The sequence below is a fragment of the Tachysurus fulvidraco genome, chromosome 4 (genome assembly GCF_022655615.1).
Source record: "Tachysurus fulvidraco isolate hzauxx_2018 chromosome 4, HZAU_PFXX_2.0, whole genome shotgun sequence".
Classification (NCBI taxonomy): domain Eukaryota; kingdom Metazoa; phylum Chordata; class Actinopteri; order Siluriformes; family Bagridae; genus Tachysurus; species Tachysurus fulvidraco.
In genome coordinates, this window is record NC_062521.1 from 18402139 (window position 1) to 18422474 (window position 20336).

Consider the following 20336-nt stretch of genomic DNA (forward strand, 5'->3'; position numbering starts at 1 on the left):
CCACTAATGAGAGCCTGGCTGGATGAAGGCTGGCGGCACTGACACGCTCAAACAAGGGATATGAACCACACAGCTGGTGGTTATTCACGCACCAGGATGTGATGTAGGGGTATTTCTGCCCTGAAATTATTCACAGAAGGGTTGTTGTTTGTTTGTTTGTTTTTTTTTTTTTTTTTTTTTGCCTTTCAAAAAAAAAAAAATCTGTGAAATTCCATCTGTTTAAAATGGAATTGATTTAAGTAAAAAGCACAAACACACCGACAACAGCACAGAAAAGAACAGCAGCTTGAACGCTCAGCTTCCACACATCTCCATTACTAATGAACATTTTAGTGAAAAGCTTTTAGAATGGGAATTTTATGCATATATATAAGGTTTTACACACACACACACACACACACACACACACACACACATATACATACATATATATATATATATATATATATATATATATATATATATATATACACACACACACACACACATAACTTGTATATGTAACTTGTATAGCCTCACACTATTCTAAATTTTAATCATTTCCGCTTATTTCCATATAGTTTTGTAACAAATGCCATACTACACACTACGCACTTATAAAGTTTTTGTATAAAGTGTACAAGGGTAGAGTTCTCTCAAATGTTTTTTATTACGCAGAAGTATTAGCCAAAGATGAGATCAAACACACATAATGTGATGCTGCTAGCTTTAACAGAAAACTATAGAAAATGCTAAGTTCTGTTGAATTTTACAATGAGAAATAAATCACACAACATGGGTCAATTTAAATTATTTGTCATCCAGGGTGTTCATCGGCCATCTTGGAGGTTTTTGGAGTGTTGGGTGCATGAAGTGTCTAAAATTGTACACTTTTGTTCTGTCATCCATCTTAGATCCTGGTACTTGTGCACTTCTTTGAGTAGAAAATTTGGTGTAAACACAATACACATTATATTATTTGGAATAGAAACACTACAAAATGCTATAGAGAAGTGCATAAACATGCGATTTGGGATGCACCTTATGTTAATATTTTGGTGTAGGACTTTGTGTAAATTCAGTGGAATGTAATTAACTATTTCTAAGATTATCTTTATAGCTGAGGTTGTGTATCTACATACTGCCATGAGAAATAATCTTACATCCATTATTTATTTATTGTAGTAAGCATGTAATGTTTTATAAACCAAAACCTGCCTATACATTTTTAATGGTTATTAAATGTTAATGGGTATTTATTTAAACATTTCTTGATGGCCTGTTTATTCCTCTTGTTGGCACTTGCTTAAACCCACATCTTTAGTCTGTATTTCCAAGAGACAGATGTTGGGCTCTATATACCTTTGAAAACCACACGATAGATTCTCCTCTCTCTTTTTTTTTTTTTTTTTTTTTTTTAACCGGGATCATTTAACGTTTCTCCTTCTCTCTCCCTCTCTCTTTCCCTCTCTCTCTGCCTGTCTTTTCTGTGGTTCTTATCTTCTGAGCTCAGGAAGTAGTTTGAATTAACAGGCTGGCTTTGAAGCCATCAGGCGAGGTTAGCCCCACAAGTATTTCCTGTTATGGCATCGCTCTTAATCCATGAAACCAGATTTCTCATCTGTAAAGTAGATAATGTGTCTGGAAAAGCAAAAACATTTACTCTGTGTTATCATGATTAAGCAGCTTAGCGGCGCTACAGAGCACTGGGGAGTAGCAGCAGGAGACATTCTTTCCATCTCTCTCTTTACCCCGTAGAAAATATCAGCCGCTGGATTGATGCAGTGAGCCTCGCTCAAAAAACAATCAATTTCTGCCCTCGTAATAAATCGCCTGTTTGTTTCAATTCATGGCAGTCTGAAACGTGGGAGCTTTGTTTCCCATCAGCATGTCATGTTCGGTTAATGAGCCAACTGTGCAGCCGACATTATTGACTGATAAATAGCAGAGGAAATTGCATTTGATTCTGTTTCATATTTACATATCACAGCGTTGGAATTAATCAGTAGCAAATTCCAGCTCGACGCTACCATTTAAAAGCATATTAAATTTCACGGCAAATCAGGGATGTCACCGCTTACATTAATTGTTCCCTTGATCTCAGGATAACCTTCACATAACATGCTCACCTCTATATATAACCAGGGAGCAATAACATGGTGTTAGATGCAAACGGGGGACTCACACATCATTCTGTGCACTCGAGTGCGTATAAAACACATTTACGGAGTAATAAACACCATCGCTCTTGGTACTATCCTGTACTCTTACACCTAGCTACTCATACTGACTGCCAGGATTTGGCAGCTGAACAGAGAGCTTTAAAAGCCTGCACTCACATAAAGCCTGCTTTGACCTTCGTTTGTCATATTGGCACGAGAGATTAACATCATTTTAAGTTAACAGTGAATTAGCCCATTTGATCAACTGTGATTTGTTAATGATTGACAGTTTCTCTAAATTTGGCATTCTTTTCAGCGACTGAAACATTGTCGTGTCTCCCTTCTGACACAAACTGGACAGATGCTCGCCTTTCGTACATAAATGCCACATCTTGCCCTCTCAAGCAGGAAGTGCTTGTCTACATGTCCCATCCTTACCAATTTAGCCCTCTTCTCCCTCCTTCCTCCTCTCCCTCCCACCCTCTCCATCTCTCATGTGCAGTAAAAAGCATCCCCATCGTAGGATCCAGGCTCTAATTAGTAACCCTTTGAGTTGAGGAGTGTGAAGCAGGCAGATGTACGGCGATGGATGAATGAAAGGGAAACGGATACATGTGCTTGTTCTCTGAGCTTTCGCTGCTAAATTGGCTCTGATGAATCCCATTTTGCAGCACAATTAGATTAGAGAAAGGAAGCTGAAATCAGCGTGGGGCTCTGAAATCAGTATGACGCGTCCTTGATGAAGCCTTTATTGAAACGAACATGACATAATGGGGATTGGTGAGGCCCTGATATCTACTGAACCCTATTCATCACCTATAGACCTTTAATCGAGGATGTTAACCCTGCCTTGAGATTAGGCCTACGTATGAAAGATACACGCACTTATCCATTCATAAATAAACCAGGGCAATTTGAGATGCATTGTATACAAGTGGATGCAGCTAACTCGGATTCAGAGATGTGAACTGGCCCGAGGGAAGGAGGCTTTCGCACAATGGCTTCGGTCCGTAACACACTGCTAAATGCTAACAAATTGGCTGAGGGACCGGTGTGGATTAAACAACTGCACCTACAACTCCCATTACACAGTAGGCACATACATCCATAGAAGAGCTTGTGCTCAGTCTACTGTGGGCTGTTAGCTATTATAAGTGCTGCTATATAAAATGCTGACTTCCAAGTGAAGTAGGTATATATTTACAGCAAATCCTAAAACCTTGTTGTTTTAAAAACTAAATGATGCAGAGCTCTTGAAAACATCAAGCGCCAACATCTATGAAGGTTTGACAGCTCAAATGACGCAATAAAGCCTTTTAGGTTTGTGGTGAAACATCTAAAAGATGAAAACACAAGTTCACTCCTTTTACCCAGTACTACGTCTTGGTCAAAACAGACATCTCAGATAGTGTACAAGCAAAACTATCTGCCCTTGAAGCAAAAGCAACACAGATGCACCTTGTGTTTGCCCTGAAAAGCATGTTGTGGATGGCATGCATGTTTAATGTAGCTGGCTGGGCTCCAGATATGTGAGCTCAGACGTGACACACCTCCTCTGGGAACATGCTATGGATATTAAAGCAGGAGATGGCAGAGAAAGATCACGAAGGGGAGTCAATTTGAGGGTTTCTAGTTCTTTCAGTATGTAGTCGGCTGTGAATCGTGGTGCTCGCTTGAACACGGGCAGAAGGAATAATCAGAAGAGAACGATTTGTTGTTTTGGGGCAATATAGTTGTATCTCTGACATTTCCATACACTCTCAGAAAAATATATTATAGTGTACCTTTCCCTGGTTCCCCTAAAGGGTTTATCTTTCATTTGTATGTGGTATGTGCTATCTTTTATCAAAAAATGTGAAAATCTTTCAAAATTCATGTAAGGTACGTAAATGGAGCATAATTAGTGTTTACGAGTAAAGCAGAAAAAGTAAAATACATGACCCTTTCTAGGTAATAGTAGGTTGAGTGGGTGTACATTTGAGACTACCTAAGAGTATAGGGTCCAGATAATGCTAGCTATGTGAAGATCTTGGATTTGGTGTTTGAGCCTTGAGCATCGTTGCCTCTACAGTCTATGCATAATGCTCTTTTCGCGCTGTGCAACGGCTGAAAAATACAATTTGCACATCATTTGGCTAACACAGTTGTGTTGATTTAACTTATTTTCCTGCTAGTGATGCAATTCAATTTACAAAACAAAGATGCTAGTTCCTGAAAATGGAATATGTCACCAGCGTTAGTGATGCACTAAGCTCAGTACACAGTGGTCCCATAACAGAGTGTTGATATAAAGGATAAGGGGGAGAGGGAAAGAAAACAAAACCTCAGCCTCCTACTCACATTGCATTGCTTTTCTAACCTGTCTACTCTATATCACAATATTGGCACAATATTTAACAGAAGAGGTTATCTCAGTCCTGATCAACCCACGTGTCCAACCGTAGGCTGTTATACAGAGTTACTGTTACTTTAGTGGATCACAGTATCACAGAAATGGCAGTATTAGTTTGGGTATATGTTCGTCTATTATTACTTGCTCCGAATTTACTCTGTAATTTGTGTATTTGCACATAAGTGGAGGTGGATTTTATTGTAAGCACTCCAGTCCTGCAAGAAGAAGAAAGCCATGCCAGTTAAAGCCCCTCTTTGGACTGGTGTTTCCTTTAGAAAATGGTGAGAAGTTCCTCTCTTCCTTCATGATGCGATAAGGCCAGGTGCCTGTACGGATTACACTGGCTAAGCCCTTATCACCCCAGAAAACTCACTGCCTGCTTCAGCGTGCCTGCCTTCCAAAATCAAGAGGAAATATTCCTCTTTTAAGTGCTCTTACTCTCATTGAAAGTCATTACTGGGTCTTTTTTTCCCCTCTCTCTCTCTCTCTCTCTCTCTCTCTCTCTCTCTCTCTCTCTCTCTCTCTCTCTCTCTCTCTCTCTCTCTCTCTCTCTCTCTCTCTTACCGCTAGGCCATGTTTTAATATTTAGAGTGGTGCAGGTGGCTGTCAGTGGAGTGCCGTGTACCATGCAATGGCATATGTCATTCTGTTCAGAAGTAAAAATTCTCATGAAAGAAAGCTCTTCAGCTGTTGGGTGACTATTAACTCTATAATTATTGACTTGAAGACTAACTATAGAATTATCGAGTGGTGGACAGGCACTGAGAATGTGTACGTTTGTTCGATGAAGCTGTCTCATTAGAAAGAAGTCGTTTTGACACAGCCTGCCCTGTGTGGTATAAACAAAATGCCATCTGGACTAAAATGTGCTGAACCTGTTTTTTAAGTTTGGGATAAAATTGAAAGAATTTTGAGATTGTCAGAAAAGTTTAGCTACTAGTTTTGAATGTTTGGGTCGTTTTGGAGATTATGAAGAGATTATGTATGCACACTGTTGGGGTGAAGCTAATTTCCTCCAAAGTGAAAGCTAACTTGCTATAAATCTAACTTGCTATAAAATGAGGCACTGGGGAGGAAGTTGTACAAATTGCAAAGCACATTAAGCTAGTTTTATTCTAGAAATCCAAAGAACAGTTGTGATTCCATGATTGAGGCCCTTTTAGTGTTGTATTTGTCCTCCCTTTTTTTTTTCTGGTCCTGTTCGGTGCGCCTATCTCACAGCTTTGCAGAGAAAGACCGGAGTTTTTTTTTTGAAGTTTCATTGAGCACTTTATTATGGTAGGAAGCAGTGCCCTGAGTAGGCTGGAGTTTGTCTCTCATTAGGCTGTGCTTTCGTACAGTGTTTGCTGCTCTTCCACCATGATAATCAATCCTCTTTGTGGTGACCACTCCAAAGGTGCCCTCATTATCTGCCTCCATCCTATTGATTATGGTGATGAAGAATACGTTGCAATATTGTGCTCTGTCTCTGTTATGTGTTGTGTAGTCGTGTGTACAGTATTAACCGGAGAGAAATCGGTTCGAGTCGAACGGCCCTCAGATTCCGTTTTATACACCTTCAGGGAAGTGTGGAAATTGTTCTCCGTTTCTTTTCGAATATATGATTCTTTTCGAAAGTCGAGGGGTTGAGAGTATTGAGAAAGGTATAAAGATATCAAGCATGGGCCATTTAGACAGAAAGCTGCCTTTTAAATGGCCAGACATTAAACTGAAACCGGTAGAATCAGTAAATTTTTTTCATTTCATTTATATATATTTTTTTATCCAGGGATTAGGGAGCAGTGGCGAGAAGTTAAATTTCACAGCTTCGGAATTGGATTGACGGCCTAGATGAGGAAATCGACTGCTTCTCCCAGGCCACCATGCCTTCTTCTCTCATGCTTTCTGAAAGGCTTCACTAAATTTAAGCTTTCTCTGGATTTTGTACGTCGCTCAGCACAGATTGCTTTAAGTGGCTTAGGGCAATTGCAGTCGCTTGCTTGAGACAGCGAGAGAGAGTGAGAGAGAGGGCAGGACGGGAAGAGAGCATTTAGCCATGCAATTACAGTCAGAGTGACTCCATGAATCCTCTCTCTGTCCCTCCCTCACACTCATTTGCTCTTACTTTCTTTCTCAGTCGGAGGATACCCATCCGTGCTGTTCCACAGAGCTAGCGTACAGCATGGATGACTTTCACCCAGCTGTTCCACCAATCAGAATATGAAGCCTGCTCACCTCTCCATGTGGCATCAAGACATGAATCCATCCATATGCTCCTCTCGTACTGTTTTTGCCAAATGTGAAACGTGTGTACGAATCTCCTGAAAAGCTGTTACACATATGTTGTCATTACGACTTTTCGAAACGCGCCGGCTTCCCTGGCCGTTTGACGGATAGCTTCTTAAGCATATTTTTCATTAAAAAGTTGTAATGAAATCCGTAAATCATTAAAAAAAAACGCATGATGAGAGCTGTTATTGTTGTTGTTTTCAGACTCTTGTCTCATGGGTGACATCCTCCAGAGATTCATGTCTGATAGCTCTAAGGGCAAACAGTCTCTCGCCTTGGCCACCACACTCTAATTACCATGGCCTTGGCAGATCAATCCTCGATCTATTTTTTTTCCCCCCCAGCCCCCACTGCACGAATGTGTCGCTATAGCCGTGTGTGTCTTTCCATTAGCTCGCTCAATCATGGGCTGCTGATGAGACAGGGCTCAGTGTGCCTTTCTTATTGGCCCAGGTCTAAGGCCTCGCTAATATAATCCTCTCCATCGATTACATTCTGTTGACTTTCAGGAGATTTTTGTCGAGGAGTAATTAGGATCCTCCCATCCCCCAGCTGTTTGGCGGGAGCCGGGCACGTCAACCCCACGCACACCTCGCTCGAGCTTTTTCTCATGCTGTTGCTTATCATTAATGACACTGAGCTCCTTTCATTATACCGTTGTGTTCCGTACAGTGCCGAGCCTGACATTTTCATGAACTCTTGTTTGAGAATTCGCATCTTAAAATAGTGAGGAATAATGAGAGTGTTCTGTGCCGACGTCCGTGTCCTAATTTGTGGATCCTGATTGTGCTGTAACCTTATTACTATTCTGACAGGAGTCAGCAGTCAAACGCTTCAGCATTAGGAAACGAGTTAATTAGAAATAACAGCCTACAGATTGGCCCTTGCAAACCTATTCTAGGTGATAACAGCTTAAGTATCATTCAGATGAATTTTAATTGAAAGCAGCGTTGATCATCATTGCCTGTTATCACAATATTACAAGAGCTTCATTACATTTCCAAAACACCCTAGGTGGGAGAACAGGCGAGGACATGTTGCATAATTACATGCGTCTGTGAGCTGGTGGCGTGTGTTTTGAAAGGATAATTGCCCGAACCGTCTGATGAAGCCACCTCAGTGGGTGCGGTACTGCAAAAGTTTTGCCACCCACTAAGAATGTGTGGGCTATTTTTCTCTCTTTCGTTTTTAATTTGGTATACAGTTTATTTAAAACAGCCTAATTTACTCAGTTGACTGTTACACTCACCGAGCGCCTGCTTTCCTTGCCCTGCCTTTGAAAGATGGTTCGAGCACTATGACCTTCCTGTTTATCCCCTTCTGATTAATGAAGAAGCTTCGTCCTGTGCAGGACAGTAAATAACCAGCTGTCAGGGGTCAAAGCTCAGGTTCAAGGTGATAGCTAATGCTGCTCCAAATGCTTACATGGAGATCTTAAATGGAGAAACACTTGACTGCTTCTTTGTGTTTCCTCTTTTCATTTGTTTTGACTTGTTGGCCCGGTATAACCTTCAGGACCAGCGTTCTGTGGTGTTTAGATGAAGCCTGGCTGCAGTGTGCTTTTGTTTTATAGTCATCTTTGAGCTAGCCAGGTCTAACATTAGCCCTCTGCTAATGTTTACATAATGGATGTCGAGTTGGCGCAAGGAGCGAGGGCCATCAAAACACACTAGCTCATGGAGAGTAACACACTTCGCCCAGCTTTGCTTAACCATTTAAGGAGCTTGACCTAGATTAAATAATGACCATTTGCGTAGGATTCCCAATACTAAGGAGTGTGGAAAACATGCTCTCTCTCTCTCTCTCTCTCTCTCTCTCTCTCTCTCTCTCTCTCTGACTTGTTAAACCTGATTTTTTTGGTTTCTTTACATTCAAACAGGAAGGGGGTCATTTACACTACTGTGTTTTATTGCACATTATTATTGAGCAATAAAACTCATTACTTATTAACATTAACATCGTTCTTAATGGATACTCAGATCTCAATATAGAATAGACCTCTGTTAACTGTGTGTGTGTGTGTTTGATTTGCAACTCTAGCTTTGCCTTTATGAATGACTGATGGTGTTATCAAACACTCGTGCCCGCACTAACTTCCATCATCAGGCGTTGACAGGAGTTGTGGTTGTTGATATTTACTTCGGAGGCTCTCTCCACAGGTGCAGTCAGATGATTATTTAAGCAGCCATGAATCATTAATGGCCCACTTTTGCATGCACTCTTATGTTTCGAAGGAGCTCCTTCCAACGCTGTCTGTGCAAGATCCCGAAACATGCTACGGCGCAGCTTCTGTTCCCCTGTTTAGCCCTGACTCCAACTTGAAACCGTGCATTGAGCTTGACAGCCTCCACACTGCACTGGATGTGTTTACGCATTTGTTTCCTGCACTGTTTCGAATGGGGTTTGACAGGCTTGAAGAGTGTGTGTGTGTGTGTGTGTGTGTGTGTGTAGGATTAATATGCTTAATGCTCCTTTGGAAAGGCTGAGACTTGTGTAGAATACTGTATGTATCCACTTAAATCTGGTGGCTGTGCTTCAGGGGACTTGGCTGTTGATTCTGTAGTGTTTGGCTTTGCTGCTATTTCATCTCAACAGCTCAGACTTTCCATCAGTCGTACTGTAACTTTTAAACAAAAGCATAAATTAACAGGCTCACGTTAGTGGTTATTAATCCCAGTCTCATTGTTTCGATTTCACTGGATTTGTTCATTACGTCGAGTTTTTATCAGCCTGTTATTCTGACATGAGATTTTGTTTCTCATGGAGTTTTACAGCGATGAAGCGACGTCTCCTCAGTTCCTTTAAGACGGTGCTGTATTAACAGTTTACACACATCTGCCTCTGTTTTCTAATGTTGACTGCTACATTGTCCCAACGTGGCATCTGTTTCCAAACTGATGTGCTAAGCAGACTGTGCGACTCATCGAGGCGAGCCTTCAACAGCGTTTTCAATTTACCTCTCAAACTCCTCCCATGCTGTGGAGCAGGATGGATGCGCATGCTGCCTCGTCAGGTGCCTCTTTGTCTTGTCCAATACATCAAGCCTTGTTTTTTTTTTGTTTTTTTTTTTTTCTGCACCCAACAGCAGGTGAAAATCTAATTATACCAGTATGACAAGAGGAGGTGAGCTGTTGCCATATTTTAGCAGCTCTTAATTGTGTGCTAAAGAATCTGTCTGGTGCGCTCACTCCCATGCCGTGATACGCTGGTGAAAAAGTTGCTCTCGTCAAAAGTCAAAGAAAGCGCTCTCTCTTTTGATTATGTTTGCATCCCCTGCTAAGCATAGTTATCACTTGTATATAATCCTTTGTCATGTTGTGAGGCAGGAGGACATCCAGCAAAGAAAACACACACACACACACACACACACACACACACACACACACACACTGTAAAGCTAGTACCTACTGAGAAACCCATTTCTCTGGGGCTCTGTCTTAGAAGAATCTGGATCTATACTAATTTATTACATACGTTCTTCCTGGCATCTCAAGGATTTAAGCTTTAAAGCTTTTGTCTGCTTGAAATCCTAGAAATTCCTCACTCCTGCTCCCCCACCACAGTTTTTATCTTCTAATAGCAAATCTTTGGTAATGGCTCTCAACACGTTATACAAGTTGGAGTTTAAGCCATTGATCATTGAGTCTGTACAGAAATCCAGCTCTTCTAATTACAGGAACCCCAGCGGACCCCCGTTAGCACTGCGATGCCCATCACTGTTAACCTCCTGATAGGGTTAATGCCTCAGGTTTGAGGCCCTCCCGCTCTCACCTTTCCCAGCAGCTAATGTGCTTGCCATGCCAGTGTAATTACGACCTGTCTTATGGTGGTGCAAATGAGCACTCTGGGTCTGCCTCCCCCAAGCTGCAGAATAACACACTCCACCTGAAGTGCCAGAGCGAAGCGGAGTGGGCGAGGACGGATGGCTTTCCTTAATGGAGCAGCGTGTGTGTGCTTGCGTCCGTGTGTGTGTGAGAGAGAGAGAGCAGCTAATCGCGTCACGCGCCGCAGCCCAGATACATGTCAGCTTAATGGAAGCACTGATTATTTATTTATGGACATTATCGCTAAATTGCTGATTACATATTTTTCTAGTGTCTAATTTCTTTACACAGTCATTTTTAAGCTTGAGGAGTGTGTCAGCTCTTCAGAAAAATTGATTTTTCTTTCCTTCCCCTTCCCTTTATGGCTATTAGAGATGAATATAATAGTCTCCCTCTCTCTAGAGGAGAGTGCTTAAGTCATGCGGTAGATGAGACGTGTGCCGTACCTGCGTGTGCCGCTGTTCAGACCGGCCTGATTTCCTATGAGGATTAAAGTGGATGACCCCGAGTCTAACCCCAATGTCGGTTATCACAGTCACCATCAGCACCTCTCCTGTCTATTGCAGTCATAGTCGTGTCTCACTGAGCAGACATTCTTCTGTGAGATTTTCCGATATCTGAAATGTCCGACAGACGAACGGCTTCCAGGGAAAAGCTATAATCACATAATAATAACTGCCTGCACTGTCGTGATCTGGATGCTGTCTTCTCATAATAGACTAATCTCTTAATCAGCTGCAGACGTTTATTTCAAATAGATTCTTAAAATGTTATTTATTTATTTATTTATTTTTTGTGACTTTTTTTTTTTTGGTGGTTTGATTGTTGAATGTCATGAGTTTAGTGAGGGACGGTGTTCCGTAAAAGACTTGGCAAACCTGTTGAGCTTTCATGTCTCAGACTCTGTCCTGTTAATCTGAGCAGCATTAGATAAGGCTCTGTCAAACATGTTTCTATAGACTGGTAAAAAGGAACCAGATGCCGTGTGGACTGTGAGGAGTCTGGCGTCGGGGTGAGCTCTGAACATCAAACAGATCCTCCGAGGCTTTGGTATGCCGAATCCTGCTGCTCTTCTCTATTAAAATGGATTTATCATCAGTTTTATTGGGTTAATTGACTCTCTCAAAATGAAACCAAATGGAAAATATGCTCACGGGGAGAAAAGTAGTCCTTGTATTTGATAAAGATTTTTTTTTTATGCCCTTTAACTATTTAAGTAGTCTCCTAGCTATCATATAATAGTGTTACACAACCCCACTTAACTGCCTGGTATCTCTCGAATTATAGCGGGTGATTGACTTGGCCAGCAAGACTCCACTCTATAGCAATGTGTTTCTATTTGTCGATGACAATCATCCACTCCAATCCAGCGAGGAAGGGACTTCCAGCAGTGCATTACTCTTTAAAGATGGCCGGCACAACAGGCAGGTGTCAGGTCAGTGCAATCAGCCAGGAGCACAGCGTGTATCGATCCCTCCAGCAGCACTCTAACCCAGATAAAGGCAGCTTATGACAGCATGTGAGAGAGGGCAGCTCTTCACAGCTCAGCCCAGGTCAGAGCACAGCGGAACGGACCGGGAAAAACCTGTCAGCACATGAGCAAAGTGTGTTTAACACAGGGGTGGAGAGCACTAAACATAGGCCTTTGAAGAGCTGGAATAAACTGAAGCAGATGTCTAGTGAGTAGGACGGCCGTGTGCGTGCGTGTGTGTGAGAGAGCGTTGTGTTTATTTATCTTAGGTAGATGGATTTATTGATGACTGACAGCACTGATACATTGTGCATGCGTCATGCTTTTCCGTGTCGTCTCTGGGGGTTTTTTGTCCTGAAACTGACGTCCAGGGCAACTTTTTGTAAGTCTGGTTGTGGTAGTTTCAAAGCAGTTCTGGTGCTCTAAACCTCACGTGTGCTTTTTGCCCGCTTTCTCCCCACGAGCCTGCGAAGTGCCAGAGAAGCGCCCAAGTCGAACACAGACAGGAAGAGGAGTGCGCGTCCATTAAAGCGGCCTCCTTCTGGCAGTCTTTCCAACTTCAAGCGGTGTAACATTAAAGTTCCTGTAATGCAGGGGGCCATTTTTCCCACCTGACGCTCACATCACAGCCTAGGTGCGATAATGATGGGAGAAGTACGGACACACACACACACACAGACAGACACACACCATTAGTTCAGCTCAGGCAGCCTTTAGAAGTCGCCTGCACCCCAGAGGGTCTCGTTCTGTCTAACCATCCTTATGTTTGTCTCCCGAGATCCATTTCTACATGGTTCTGTGGCTTTTCAGCTTTAAAAAAAAAAAAAAGCTTCCTCCTAGCAGGCAAACAGTAAAGATTTGCATCAGACTCCGGACTTTGTCCCTGCAAATAGCCTACAGTTGAGGGCGAAAGTTTTAACCTGTATTTAACCAGGGACAGTCACACAGAGATAAAAATCTCTTTTTAACCTGTATTTAACCAGGGACAGTCACACAGAGATAAAAATCTCTTTCACATGCAAGTACAACATAGTTACCACAGACAACATGACAGATTTCACTCCAAAACACTTCCTCTAGAAATAGCTGAAAATCTGATCATGAGATTAACTGCATTCACTGTCAGTTTCTCTACAGCATTCCAATTATGCTTTTACTCTGGAATTTAAGAAAAGATATGATGCTAGTAATTTGTAATATTTCCTCCAAATAAATAAATAAATAAATGAGTGAGTGAGTGAATGACTGAATAATGAATAAATGAATTTAAATCCATATTCTACAACTTTATCCAAAACAATCAACAGAGTAATTTGAAAAGAAGTCCAGCTTCCACACCTGGTGTGGTTCGACTCCAGGGTAGGAAAGAAGCTGTAGGTACTGTAGCTGCGTCCCAAATGACCTAACACACACTACACACTACGTGCCGTACCATCTGGTCTATGGATTTTAGAAGGGAAGTATTGTCTCATATGGAACAGTACTGTTTTGTCTTTGTGGGTTTTTTTACTACCCAGAAGTAGAAGTTATTTCCTCGTCCATGCCAAATGACATCAATTGCAACACTTAGCTTCAACAGAATACCGTGAATTTTTTAAATGTTAAAAAATCAATCACATCGATCAATGTGGGCTAATTTAAAAAGATATTTGTAAGACTTATTTTTTAGACGATGTCAGCCATCATAGAGATTTTTTTTCTTATCCAGTGTCAGCACTTTGTAGCTCCGCCCCTTCTTCTACCACATAAGCAGCGCTGTGACTGTTGAGTGCATGAAGTGTCTCAAATTCTACAGTACGTTTTTTTTTTTTTTTTTTTTTTTTTTTACCCCAGTTGCATAAGTGCATCATTTGAAGGGGGGATTTGAAGTGCATTCTTTTATGTCTGAATTTTCAAACTATGTTACACAATAGTGTAGAGCAGTGTTATAGGAAGTGATTTTGGGTCGCAGTTTTTTTTTTGTTTTTTTTTTTACGTTTTTTTTTTTACGTTTTTTTGTGTTTAGGACTGACCTCAATAAAATTTGCACATTTTTTCCTCATGTTTCTTGTATTATGTTCGTTATCATACTTGCAAATACAGTACATCACTCACCTAACCTTATCTGAGCAGAATTTAAAACAAGGATATACATCCCTCGAATGTGGATGCCTCTCTGATCTCTAATCCACTCTTCACTGACTTTTCTCCTGACAGTATTGTGCTTGGACCGTATTCTATTTTAATAACAGCTTTAATATTGCTGTAAAATATCCAATGTTTGGGATTTTTTAAACGAGCAAGCCTGATTGACACTTTTCTTGACATGTTTTGTAGTTCCATGGTTTTCATGACAGTTTTTTCAGTATGTTTCCTAACAAACTCGGGGTTCTTTTCAGGACCAGGTGGATTTCTATTGAGCTCAGGTGAGACTTTAATTACACACAGCTGAACTCCATTAAACTAATGATGTGACTTCTGATGCCTGGTTCCACCAGAGCTCATATAGAGGTATCACAGCAATGGGGGTGAATACTTCAGTACTGCTTTTTATGCTTTTCTTTTTTGTTAAATTCCTAAATAGTTTTTCCAACTCGATCGGTTTGTGTGATTAGATCGTCTATTCATAATGACACATAATCCCCACTTCAGTTCCATTTATGATTCTACTTAAAGCTATTAAATGTTCAAGGGGTGTGAATACTTATGCACCACACTGTACATACTTGACATGGAGAAAATTTTATAGAGGGTTGAGATAAAACCGGCCCTCGTCAGAATGCTGGAACACAGTGAGTGTTTTGTGGCGGTCAGTTCATTTTGTCTTCATGCCGAACTCCGGCTGTCTGTTTTCTATCTGCTGTATGTAATATTCTGAGTCTTCTTGCCCTGGCTGATCTTCTCAAGACATCCTCATAATATCTTTGCCAGGGAGTATTTCTAAGCCGGATTCTAGGTATCAGCGATGCTAAATTTCCCTGACAGCTTTGTGCATGCTTTATATCGCAGACTTTGGAGAGAAAATGAGGACGTTTTGTTATGACTAACACTATAGATATTTCCCATAATGTTCGCCCACTTAACGCGTTCTGGTGTGGGCCATGCAGCCAGACGGCGCTTTTTTGATCCCTCTGGTGAACGGCGTAAAAAGCTGACACAGTCAGAGTAAACACATGAAGGTCACTTCTCTCCTCTTTCCACTCTCAGCCACAAAAGCCTCATCTGTTTTAATGGAGTGTTCTCAGAGCGCCTGTGTTAGCCTGTGTAAAAGCACTAGTCTTTCCACGATGTACCCTTTGCTTATTCTCTCACTCGGCCTATTGTGTTCCCTCCCGCTTCCCCTCCCCTCCTTCCCTCCTGTTCACTCCTATACAGTGCCTCTGAATTATTCTCAGTGCAAGATGAACTGTATCGAAGGTCCAAGGCCAGTGTTTGGTTTCAGGTTTAAACGTGAAGGTGTTTCCTTACCTGCTTTGTATTCATTCTCACAATGGCTCGAGTAGACTCTCTTGTTTCTCAGTAAGAAGAGTCCAGACAAGACCTTTGTTTTCCACTTCATCAGATGCTAGCATGCTTTTTTTTCTTTTTCTTTTTTTTTCCTCCCCCTTTTTTCTTTCCCTCCTCCTAGAACAAGGGCTGGAGAGCAGCCATCTCTTTGCTCTCAGACGGCTCTCTTAGGCCACGCTAAGCCACTGAGAGGGGAAATCGCTCCATGTGTTTGGACTGGGTGTCTTCTGCTTGACTGCAGTTCTGATACAGTCGGGGTAATTCAGCGTGCTAAACAGTTTTTGTAGAGTTTCAGTCCTGACAAACAAACTGCTCTGTGTAAAAGTTAGTGATCTGGGCTGTGTCCTGTTGGCACAATCATATCAAACACTACACATTTTTTTGCCAAGTGCACCTGTTTGAAGTGCTTATACATATCGTAGTGGTCTGTTTCTGCTCTCTGCTTGGAGTGTGGTGTGGAAGTGGAAGTGGTCTTCAGGGAGCATGGCTATTCGTGCAGCATGAGCTTGGCCAAGGTGCCCTTTGTTTTATTTGTCTCCGTGACCTCTGTGTGATCTCTGATGGAAGTGCTGCCTGTAATTCTGGACTTCATTTTTCATCATTCCTTCTTATCTCCTAAAACCTTAATCCTATTTGTGCCTCATCAAGTAGTCCATTATACCAAGGAAACCCTGTTAACTGCTTTCCCATGTAGACGTTTTCTCCTGCGTTGTTTTCTTGCAATTGCTGCTCTGTCAGTGCGGACTTGAGCGTTCCTCGCTCTCTCTTTCATCCTTATCGTTGTTCGTGCAGACGGAGTGATAAGGATAAGAATGAGCTCAGCACCTCACTCCTTCCACTTATTGCTCTGCCTAGATGGAAAAACTCATCTTTTTTGAAAAGGATACCCAGGCAATGTGTTTACATTCTAGTGCTTGCACTTTGGTTTATTTATGTAAGAGCTGCAGAATTCCATAGTGTTCAGAGATATACAGTTATTTACACAGTTTCGTGCCAGTTTTGTGTTTTTGTTTGTTTGTTTGTTTGTTTGTTTGTTTTTATGGCCAAATGAGCATCATTTAAATTTCCTTGCAGGGTTTCTTCTTGACCGTGTCCTTGGAGTCGATCCTGAAGGTGGCGAAGCATGCCTTTGAAAACAACAAGATCTTCTGCCTTAACCTGTCGGCTCCCTTCATCAGCGAGCACTATAAGGATTCCCTAATGGAGGTCATGCCTTATGTGGACGTCCTGTTCGGCAATGAGACGGTGAGTCAGCGAGCGCCGGCCTGCAACACAGTACATTAGTGTGTGTGCTTCCTGAAACCATCTCAGAAATATTCAGTACGAAAATAGTAGAAAAGAGAATGTAAGACAGACAAAGGGGTTTTAACGGTGTTCACATTTGTGGCCAGTTGGGAAGACTCGTTAAAATTTGCATTAGATGTTTTATTAGTTTTTATAGCTGTAAAAGATCTCTGCAGCTTTACTTTTTATTAAAAAATAACAAGATCAATGAATATGCAATTTGGGAAAGGCGCTACATTCTCCTGCTATCCTACAAAACCTAATAGCTCTAAATTAGCATGCCTGCTTAGGTAACCTTAAGTCAAGCAGCTCACAGTGTCCCAGAAAGAGCTGAGTCTCAGTTTAAAATCATTATATTCTCAGTGGGGAGGTTAACATTTATAAGATGAAGTCTTTCTGATGCGAACCGTTCAGATTCAACCTTGACACGAGCGTCTAGCTTCCCCTTTTTCTTTTACAATATGAACAAACCTTTTAGCTTTTTTTTTGTCTTTGTTGTGACAGTTAACACTCTACTCCAAAAAAAGGACTGCTTGATAATGTGTGAAGTGAGTTGGGCAAAACAACAAAATCCGCTTTTTCAATTCAGTTTTATTTGTATAGTGGACATAATGGACATAAAACAAACCCATCATCATGTGGGTGACCCTGAATAATGTGATGTGTATACACACACACACACACACACACACACACACACACACACACTAGATTTTCGAAAAAACTGCAATTATGTAACAGGAAATTCATTTCAGTTATGAGATGAAGTCATCATCTGTTCACTAATCAGTCTTCTAGAATGATGCACTGGAAATACTCATAAAGTACTGATTGTGTGCATGTAACAGTGTTAAAGAGGAACATGTGAAATTGTGTTTCTTATTAAGTGTGCACTGATTAGAAGCTGAGTTTGTGTATACAGTTTAGCTCAGCCCATGATTTTCTGTCTTTGTCACATAATCCCTGTGAAGGTGCCATCAGGGGGCTCGACATTCCACAATCCCCTTCAATTACTCTCGTATTTCATGATCGCTGAGTGCCTCTGTCTTCTGGGAGTCATCACAGTTCCATAGCCGCAAATGTGTGTGTGTGTGTGTGTGTGTGTGTGTGTGTGTGTGTGTGTGTGTGTGTGTGTGTTGTAGCACACTGTGACAGACAGGCAGTGTGGTAAATTGTGTTTGTGTGTGTAAGACTGCTGTGCGTCAGGCCTGACAGGCTGAACCACTGTGGCTTGCTCTGGATCTGCTCTCAGCAGCACCGCAGTTCTTCCCTCCGTCCTCTGACACACTAACGGCTGATTAGATATTAAACACCAGTAGTCCTCCCAATCACCCAGCTCCCACTCGGCCTTCTTGTGGCAGGAACAGCTGTGGTAATCCATTTAAAACCAACATGGCCACCACCTCCCTTTTAGCTAAACTAATGAGATAATTAGGCGGCTACACGTACAGCTCCACGTAGCCCGTTAGAGAATCCGCTTTCGGCAGTATTAATGCATTACTCTTGCGGAGCGTTTTGGCAGCTGGATCTTGTCTGAGAGACGGGCCTTTATCTGCACTCACAGTGTGGGCACACTGAGCTCCTCGCCTCCTTAACTGGCACGCATGGAGTGTGTAATATCCAGGGAGAAGCTCTGGCCTAATTGAGTCCTTCCCGGCTTCACGACATAAACCAGAGAAAGTGAAACGTTTCAGGAAATGTAATGGCCTCCAGTTAGGTTAATTAAGTGAGCGCACAGAGCAGTCCGAGCCAAAACCAGATGGCGCTCGCAAATAACACCATACACATGCTTACTATAGTGCGTGCACACACACACACACACACACACACACACACACACGCACCCTCACAAACAATTTGCCCTTCGTTTGCCAGCACACATGATAAAATTCAACAATGTGAATTGTCATTACAGATGAATTTGTGCAGTGGAGGGCTCAGACAATGTAGAAAAATGTCATGATTAATTGGAACAGAATGAATAACCCTGACTGATGTAGTGTAAAGCAGTGATTAACTCCAGCGCAGAGCTCAGATTGTTTTAAATAACAGGGGAGTTAAAGCTATGATTGCTGGGAGGTTGCGAAATGATTGAAATTGCTCCGTTTTCTGCTTATGAGACAGCGTGTGAGATGGAGACAGAAAGACGAAGACTGAGAGAGCTAGCTCATTGTGTAGTTCTGCCCAAAGGCCTTTTCCCAAAGACCTCCACCGCCCTGTCCAGTGCTAGCATGAATAATATTATTGAGCTCCCCATTGGTCCAGACCAAAGGGGAAATTGGAGGATTGCTTTTTGACATTTGCCAGGACAAAGGCATGTACAGATAAACTGGGACTCTGTGTGTGGTTGTGTGTTTGTCTGTGATGCTGGTGTTATTTATATTAGTCACAATTGAGTCACTGATTGCAGACTCAATCCTGTGCATATAACTTTTGTGCTTTCATCTTGTGTGCGTGAGTATTTGTGTATGCGCACACATGTGGTTGCAGAGATGATGTAGCTCATGCTTTTGTGTGTGTGTGTGTGTCTGTGTGTCTTCCCTTCCTGTTTGCATCTGCATGACAGGCAGGTCGTGAAAGAAGCCTGAGGCAGCGAGAGATTCGCATGACACTAGGCCTGCATCCCTCAACTGATTTAGCCCCACACACACACACACACACACACACACACTTGAAAACAGATGTCAAGTGCCACAGAGCTCACTGACATTCAAACAGGTTCTAAAGCTTTGAGCCTACACAAGCCTCTTTTTTTGGCCCGTGCAGCCACAAGACTCTCCTGCAAACTTTTAAAGCATTTCCTTCTATTTTGCAGGAGAGATGAACATTGTGGATTGCTGAGTGGAGAGCAAGAGAAATGGGGAGAGAGAAAGTGAGAAACTAACAGGGAGGGAAGGAAGGAAGTTGAGAGTGGAGGGGGTGAGGTAATTAAAAAAAAAAAAACGCATAAGAGAAGATGCTGTCAAGGGAACTTGAGTGCAGGCTGTACACTCAAGTAGTCTCCCATGGCATCACCCACAGCACTCAATTAAAGCCTGACTATCTGCATACGCCTCCTGTGGAACGGCCGCCAAGGCAACATTGTGAGAGACACAATTAGACTTGTTAGAGAGAGCGATTTACTTTCCTGACTGCATGCACTAGTTGTCAGCGCTGTTCCTGATTCGGCTCATTCTTAAAAACCACCACTGATTTGTCTGTTATTGTAGCAGTTTTGTCATTTTGACTGATAGCTTGGCTACGCAGTGTGGAATCCAAGATCTCAAGCAAACTAATCTGCATGATACCTCATAACAAATGCACACTTGTACAGAAATTGAATACTGTTTGTGACCTGCATTGTGTACCTACAGGTTGCCATGCCCTGATAATCATTTGGGAGTTGCCTACAACGTTACTGCATGTTTGTGTCAGTTATATAAGGGTTAGATTTCAGCAGGGGTTTTTTTTTTTCCACTATTGACAATAAT

The 20336-nt window shown here is 42.0% G+C and overlaps 1 protein-coding gene across 3 annotated transcripts in view; it reads left to right on the forward strand.

Annotated features, from left to right (window-relative positions):
* The window catches only part of adka (adenosine kinase a), a 128414-nt gene that overhangs the window by 81267 nt on the left and 26811 nt on the right, over positions 1 to 20336 (forward strand). For all 3 annotated transcript variants that reach the window (XM_047812868.1, XM_047812866.1, XM_047812867.1), the window contains exon 7: positions 16657 to 16827. In XM_047812868.1, the coding sequence (XP_047668824.1) occupies positions 16657 to 16827 (171 nt within the window). The remainder of the gene's footprint in view (positions 1 to 16656; positions 16828 to 20336) is intronic.